The 8,247-nt window shown below is 35.2% G+C and overlaps 2 protein-coding genes across 2 annotated transcripts; both read left to right on the top strand.

The window, feature by feature from the left end:
- The first annotated feature begins 399 nt into the window (after nucleotides 1-399).
- Nucleotides 400-1,107, top strand: LOC148022561 (uncharacterized). The gene has a single exon (XM_087696564.1). It carries the CDS (start codon nucleotides 400-402, stop codon nucleotides 1,105-1,107), a length of 708 nt encoding a protein of 235 aa, XP_087552690.1.
- Nucleotides 1,108-1,110: 3 nt separating this feature from the next.
- LOC148022560 (uncharacterized) lies at nucleotides 1,111-4,006 on the top strand. The gene is made up of 3 exons (XM_087696562.1): nucleotides 1,111-1,938; nucleotides 3,749-3,809; nucleotides 3,894-4,006. The coding sequence occupies exons 1-3, from the start codon at nucleotides 1,111-1,113 to the stop codon at nucleotides 4,004-4,006; spliced, it is 1,002 nt and encodes a 333-aa protein (XP_087552688.1).
- Nucleotides 4,007-8,247: the final 4,241 nt, after the last annotated feature.

Genomic DNA, 8,247 nt, shown 5'->3' with positions numbered 1-8,247 from the left:
GGAAACACATGTGGTTGAATATACTTTGTTTCACCTATATGTGGAGAAAATTACTATTTGCGCCTACTACTCACTGTATGCAAGGGGTGCACATCCTTTGAGGCATTGCGTACGATTGATAATGTGGTATATTCAACTTTTAAGGAGGCTTGCATTGCAAAAGGAATGTTGGAAATAGAAGATGAATGGCAAATGCGTTTGCGTGAAGCTACATTGATGCAAACCGGTGCTCAATTAAGAAATTTTTTTGCATCCATCTTGGTATTTTGTTCGCCTGCCCGACCTGGGGCTCTATGGGAAGAGTTCTTAGTTCCGCTGACAGAGGATATAAAACATCGACTCTCCTTGCAAAAGAGGTGAAATGTTGATATGCAAGATGAGGCCAATAATCATGCGTTGATGCATATTCAAAAACTTTTAGATCAACATGGACGCAATTTGGCAGAGTATCATGGATTGCTTGAGGTGACAACGCAAGAGTACACAAATCCTTTGATCCTTGATGAACAACTATATGATAAGGTAGAACAAGAGAATACCTTCTTAACAATGCAAGCTATGTTGAATGATGGACAAAGAAATTGTTTTATGGCAATAATGAATGCTATTGATAGTGGTTTGGGTAAACCATTTTTCTTAGATGGCCCAGGCGGTTCTGGAAAAACATTCCTATACAAATGTTTGCTTGCAAAGCTTTGTAGTCAAGGTCACATTGCCATAGCTACAGCATCCTCTGGTATTGCTGCATTGCTTTTGCCACATGGTCATACTGCCCATTCAAAGTTCAAAGTTCCATTGCAAGCAGATAATAATTCTACATGCAATATACATGTTCAAAGTCATCTTGCAGCACTCTTAAAAGAGGCAAGTCTTATTTTGTGGGATGAAGCTCCTATGTTGCATCGTAATACCTTTGAGGCACTAGACAAAACTTTAAAAGATATAATTCAATGTGATATGCCATTTGGTGGTAAAGTTATTCTACTAGGTGGAGATTTTAGGCAAATATTACCTGTTGTACCAAAGGGTACCGATGAGGATATTGTCGGTGCTGCTATATGTTGTTCCAATTTGTGGCAATATTTCAATGTTTTGAAACTTACATAGAATATGCGTGTCGCATTAGATCCGGATCAGTTTGTTGCATGGTTGCAAGACATTAGAGATGGAAAAGATTTGACACATACTAATAATATATTGCAAATTCCACCTGCATTATTTTTAAAGGGAGGATCTATGCAAGACTTGATCAATTTTGTCTATCGTGAAATGAATTGTGTAATTGATTACAAAACGTTCTTTAGTGAACGTGCCATTCTTGCACCTCGAAACAATGATGTGGAAATGATAAACAATCATGCATTGCAGCTGATGCCCGGAGAGGTTAAACAATACTGCAGTGCTGATTCTATGGATAGAACTGAGGAGAACTCATTCCTCTATTCTGTGGAATATCTAAATTCCCTTGACCTCGGTGGAGGTATTCCTCCTCATATCTTGCTGCTCAAAGTAAATGCTTCAATAATATTGCTCAGGAACTTGAATCCTTCTAACGGTTTATGCAATGGTACTAGGCTGGTATGCAAGGCTTTCAGTAACAAGATCATTGATGCAGAAATAATTACAGGGACCAATATTGGTGATAGAGGTTTTATCTCGAGGATAACTTTCATCCCAACTACACTGGAACTTCCTTTCTTAATGAAACGCTTGCCATTCCTAGTCCATTTGGCGTTTGCAATGACAATCAACAAATCTCAAGGCCAAACATTATCATGTTTGGGGATATATCTAAAAACCCCAGTCTTTACTCATGGTCAACTCTATGTTGCTTTCTCAAGAGTAAAGTCTCTGGACATATTGAAAGTCTTGATTGATGAGAAAGAGGACATGGTAAATGGTACCATCAATATTGTATATAAAGAAGTATTACAAAAGGTATTATAACCTCTATTTTTTCAAAAGTGTAATCTTTGTTCTCTCATATTATATTTGCATAATATTTTTATTTCAATACAATCAAAGCCTTTTTTTCTTCTTTGTTCACATTTCTATAAAGCGTAATGTTGTACTTTCTTATGCTCTTTTTCAGTATTAAGTTCTTCGTCGATGAAAAGCAAGTTTGACTTATTTTCTCTGATTTAATACTTTATTGTTTTAATCATATCTCTCATGTATGGATAGATATTCATGATTTTATGTAGAGTTAAACGTATGTTTGTTTTACTATATGAGAACATAGTGTTTAAATTATTTCTACCATAAAAAGTTATTTGAACTTTCTATCATAAGTGTAATGTTTTTTTCTCATATTATATTTGCATAATATTTTTGGTGCAATATCATCAAAGTTTATTTATTCTTTTTTTATCATATATTTTCAGCAAATGAACTATTTTACTATCTCCTATTCTTTTTAAGTATTAAGATCCTCAAAGAAAAGTAAGTTTAACTTTTTTCCTTTAACAAAAAATGAAATGTTTTAATCTCTCATGCTCTTTTGAAATATTATATTCCTTGAATAAAACCATGTTTGACTTATTTTCTATGAAATTTTGTTTGCATTTATACAAAAGTAAGTTTCGAGAAATTATCATGTATAAAGTACTTTTATACAATATGCATTACAAACTCTTTTTCTCTTCTAAATTGGTCTTCTAATTTCAATATTGTAAAGTTAATTTTTTTAAAAAAATTGATCAATATTACTAATTTTTATGTTTTCTAAATTTTATTAATAGATGGCCCAAACAGTGTTCGAATATTATCATGCCTCTCCTTATCAAATGAGACTTCAAGAAGCATTGCGAACTATTGCTATGGATGATATTATCCATAGAACTTTGGCTAGGGTAATCGAAAGATTACTCAATGATGGATTTACTAATGGAAACACTCCTTTATATGTAGAAATTTTATATTTTGGATGGATCCAATGCTACTATGTTGGACAAACAGATGTTGAGTACTTCATATCTCGGTCCCACACTAGACACATACCGAATGACTGGAGTAAATGGGAGTTTCAAGATTTATCATGTTTTGTAACTTTGCATTAGCTTCATCCAAATTCTGCCCACTGCTCTACTAATATTAGAGCCAATCATATCATGTCCCCAGGTAATACTTACTCACCATTTTCATTAATGTTTTGCTTTATAAATTTAATATTGTTATTTCTAAAGTCTTTTTTTTTTCATTTTTAGATGTTGCAACACAATCTGGGGTGGGGCACGCCACAGCTTCGCCCACACATATTTTATATTTTGGATGGATCCAATGCTACTATGTTGGACAAACAGATGTTGATGAGTACTTCATATCTCGGTCCCACACTAGACACATACCGAATGACTGGAGTAAATGGGAGTTTCAAGATTTATCATGTTTTGTAACTTTGCATCAGTTTCATCCAAATTTCGCCGACTGCTCTACTAATGTTAGAGCCAATCATATCATGTCCCTAGGTGATACTTATTCACCATTTTCATTAATGTTTTGCTTCATAAATTTAATATTGTTATTTCTAAAGTTTTTTTTTTCATTTTTAGATGTTGCAGCACAATCTGGGGTGGGGCCCGCCACAGCTTCGCCCACACATATTTTATATTTTGGATGGATCCAATGCTACTATGTTGGACAAACAGATATTGAGTACTTCATATCTCGGTCCCACACTAGACACATATCGAATGACTGGAGTAAATGGGAGTTTCAAGATTTATCATGTTTTGTAACTTTGCATCAGTTTCATCCAAATTTCGCCGACTGCTCTACTAATGTTAGAGCCAATCATATCACGTCCCCAGGTAATACTTACTCACCATTTTCATTAATTTTTTGCTTTATAAATTTAATATTGTTATTTAAAAAGTTTTTTTTTTCATTTTTAGATGTTGCAGCACAATCTGGGGTGGGGCGCGCCACAGCTTCGCCCACACATGTTCCCCATGCTAGATCCACTGTTGATAATTCATCTAAGAAGAGAAAGCTTTCTTTTCGATAGTTGATTTTCAACCATACAACTATCTTTTTGAAAACATTATATACTTTCTTTTCCATTTACATGTTTTTATAGTTGGAATTCTTTCAGTGATATTTAAAAATCACTTTTGCTTCAATTATCTTTTCCAATTATTATGGTTGAGATAATCAATGTTATTGTATTGAATTGTTAGATTTTATAATTAAGTTTAAAAATTGCAAGATTATGATTCATTACTAAGTGGAAGAATGTGTGAACAAATTAAGACATTGGTGCTTCACATTTCGACACGAAGCGTCGGGAGAAAGCTAGCGCATAGCGCCGGGCTGAGTCTAGGTGCAGAGCGCCTAGTATGTGTGTGTGTGTGTGTGTATAGAGAGAGAGAGAGAGAGAGAGAGAGAGAGAGAGAGAGAGAGAGAGAGAGAGAGAGAGAGAGCGATTTTAATAGGGGAATTTTCTTGTGTATCATGAGAGACATAAAGGGTCACATATTGAAGACAAAGGGATGACTTCATCACCTTGTTTATTACCCTTAGTTTTTCAAGGGAGGTGATTGAAAAAAGGGAACTTTGATTGGGATTGTACCTTCACTAGCATTTGGCAATGTTAGACGACCACTTGATTGGGACATGAATCATATATTGTTAAAGACCAAGAAGTCATATGGTAGTATTGGAGGACCACCTTGTTTGAGTTCCAAAATCTAAAAGTACTATGATGCTTTTCAAGGATATAGATGGACATCACATAAAATGATCCATTACATACATGTAATCACAAAGAGTGGCATCCTTTTGCACATTTTCAAGGTCTTATTTTCTAAGCCTTGTTCTCAAATATATGTAAGGTCTTGACTGTAAGAATTCCAATCTATAGTCTAACAAATTTGGAATTTTGTTTCTCAAATTTCTTGACTATAAGAATTCCAATCTATAGGCAAAAGTGGTTGTGTATTGTGAGAGATTTTAGGGAATTGACTTGTGTATTGCTTCATTACCCTTAAAGTTTTTCAAGGGAGGTGATTGAGAAAAGGGAACTTTGATTGGGATTGTACCTTCACTAGCATTTGGCAATGTTAGGCGACCACTTGATTGGGACATGAGTCATATATTGTAAAAGACAAAGAAGTCATATAGTAGTATTGGAGGACCACCTTATTTGAGTGCCAAAATCTAGAAGTAGAATTATGCTTTTCAAGCATGTGGATGGACATCACATCAAATGATCCATTACATATATGTAATCACAAAGAGTGACATCTCGTAGGGAGGCTTACTTGATGCATGAACAACATCGTTTTGCACATTTTCAAGGTCTTATTTTCTAACCCTTGTTCTCAAATATATGTAATGTAAGGTCTTTACTGGAAGAATTCCAATCTATAATCTAACAAATTTGGAATTTTGTTTCTTAAATTTCTTGATTGTAAGCCTTGTTCTCAAATATATGTAAGATCTTGATTGTAAGAATTCCAATCTATAGGCAAAAGTGGTTGGAACAACATAAAAAGGCAATAGCATTGAAAGGGTTTATCTAGAAAATAGTAGAGCAAAGATTCAAAGAGTGGTGTAAGATAAGGAAATAATCTAATCACTCACAAAAGTGTATTGCAAGGGTATGATACTAGAGATTTAAATGGATTTAATTTTTCTTAGAACCTATTACAAATGCCAAGTGGTATATAAACACTTTTGTTTTCTTTAAGCACAATGTGTAGTATAAGCACACTTAGAGATCTTCTAGTAGTAAAACTGAGATTTTGGTCATAAAAGTTACACCATTTGGTTATATTAGTAATGTGTAGTTTGGACAAGTCAATAGAGGTTTACCATGAGTTGAATGTGCTTACATTAGCACATGCAAATGGTGAGCATATGTTTTGAATGGAAAGAGCATTTTTGGAAGATGAAAGAAGTGTGACTATTTGACTTTACTCTTATGTAGAACTAATGTCAACAATAGAGGTAATAGTTGATCAATATATATTGTGGGCTTTTAGCTTACGTGTACATATGTGTGTGAGTGTGTGTAGGCATCTTGTGTATAACCATATGAAGTCTACTTGAATTTGTAACTACTTGTGCATGTTTATACTACTTTAGGTTTGAAAGAAATGCCAAACCTACATGGAAATAATAGGGTGAATCCTAATGTCCCAAATCTTAAAGTATTTTAAAAATATAAAAAACCCTTAGACCAAATTTGAAGGTAATTTAAAAACATAACAAGCCCTGAGTGAGCACCAAACCTTCCTAGTTTTCTCTCCACAAACTTACAAAGCATGCTCACATGGTGGATCTTACGTGCACCTGCACATGCGTGCGTGCGTGCACGTGCACACACACACACACATTCTAGATGATGTGTCTCTTGGCTATACATTGATATACATACATGGGTACACACATTCAGACACACGTACACACACACACACACACACACACACACATACACGTGCGCACTGTGTCCTTTCTTCCTCTATGCACAGACACACATACACATTCTACTTATACATGTTGTACTCTACATATTTATTACTTGTTAAGACGCACGTGTGCATGCTAGGACAACAAGGTACTCCAACATGTGATAAAAAATTCATGAGAAATGGAATGCTAGTTCAAGTGGATCCAAACTAGCGCCCTATTTTGGAAATACCACTAACAAGGGTTCAATTTTGCACATTGCATTGTTTGGTTAGAATAATTGAGAAGCTAGTATATGAATATATATGCTTTGCATACAGGATGCAGCCTGTGTCAGAAGCTGATGCTACATGCAAGAAGGTAGAATGAGCCCTCTCTGAAGTTGGATTGTATGGGGGCCAAGTAGAAATAAAAAGGAATGAGAAAAAATTGGGAGAGAGTGGAAATATACCTTGTAAACCATGCTTTGGAAAACCCAAGGCTAGGAAGTTTATATCTCCACCTCGAGATGAGGAAGGCAATATACTTGTAAAACAACTAGAGAAGTATGAAGCATGGAAAAAGTTGCACCTTGTTGTTCCAAATTGGAGCAATGGGGAACGAACGAGGATTGCAAAGGCAGAAGTGTGGATACACCTAGATAGATTAGCAGCTCTCTTACAAAAGTTGAAGTTTAGGGATGGTGATGCCAATATCTTTAACGAGATAGTTGCTAAATTTCATAAGTCCATGGTGGAGGCATGGACTACAAACAATTGAACACACTACATGGTCAGTATTTTCACCATTACAAAAAAATATCATTTCAAATTATTTTGTGTTTCTAATCTCTCTTCTTGTGCAGTATATACTTGAAGCACATGGTCCATACTTTGCAGATCAAGGAAGTTTGACAGTATGGTCAACTCAAGGCATGGAATGATCTCATTGGCAATCTCGTTGTGCTTTTCAAAAGGCAACTGATTATGGAGGTGGCATCAATGATTCCAATTCTATGAGGCAATTATTACAATGGTGGTATAGGAGATTAGAGATACGATACGAGGAAAAAGAAAAGAAGTCCAAAACCTCTCAAGCAAAATTTATAAGTAGGGCAATATATGAAGTGAGAAAAGCAAGATATGAAAATAGCACAGCTAAACAATGCCACGCAAAATGGTTGGCAACCCAAGAGAGAGATGGCAGAAATGGAGACCTAGATAAAGATAACATTTTTGATGCATTTAGAGTCCACAAGAGAGCATAGGTACCCAAGATATGACACATTAATACTCCTATCTTTAACATGAGATATTTTGCAAATTTTGTTTAAAATTTTGAAGGTTGTCACTATGTTTTTCAAAGTCGATTTTGAACTATGTTTTTTAATTTTAAAGTTCATTTACACCACAGTAAGTTTAAAAGTTTCATACTCAAGTCAAGTCTCTCCTTTCATTTTTTCCCATTACTCTTCACTCTACCCTCCACCTTTCTATCCTTCATCATCACAACCATGGCACGTTCCAAGCTTCCTATCAAGAAGGTGCATGCAAGAGCAAGAGCAATACTCTTTTGAATCTAGTGAGCATACTGTGAGTTATAAAGGTCCCTTGGTGGTTGACAACAGTGGCCCTACTACACCTAATAGTGGTGGTGCTATTGTATCCAACAATGGTGGCACTATTGTGGTCAATAATGATGGTTTGCCATTGTCTAGAAATGGTGGTCCACATGCTCTAGTTTCTCCACCTTCCACTACTGCTCCAGCTGGTAATACACATCCTCCAACACATAAGAAGTGAACATGGAAACCAAGCACAATCGCACTATGTGAGATAAGGAAATTCTAGAAGAGTA

This window comes from Lygodium microphyllum, chromosome 16 (assembly GCF_053477565.2).
Source record: "Lygodium microphyllum isolate KBCC chromosome 16, Lygodium_microphyllum_v1.1.10, whole genome shotgun sequence".
Lineage (NCBI taxonomy): Eukaryota > Viridiplantae > Streptophyta > Polypodiopsida > Schizaeales > Lygodiaceae > Lygodium > Lygodium microphyllum.
Note: the sequence above shows the minus strand (reverse complement) of the source record. Positions and strands in the feature narration are given on the sequence as shown.

Coding starts and splice junctions, on each gene's coding strand:
- LOC148022561 (XM_087696564.1), top strand. CDS start 400: ATGCATATTCAAAAACTTTTAGATCAACATGGACGCAATTTGGCAGAG.
- LOC148022560 (XM_087696562.1), top strand. CDS start 1,111: ATGCGTGTCGCATTAGATCCGGATCAGTTTGTTGCATGGTTGCAAGAC. Junction 1,939..3,748: donor ATAAAGAAGTATTACAAAAG/GTATTATAACCT, acceptor ACTTTGCATCAG/TTTCATCCAAATTTCGCCGA. Junction 3,810..3,893: donor CAATCATATCACGTCCCCAG/GTAATACTTACT, acceptor TTTCATTTTTAG/ATGTTGCAGCACAATCTGGG.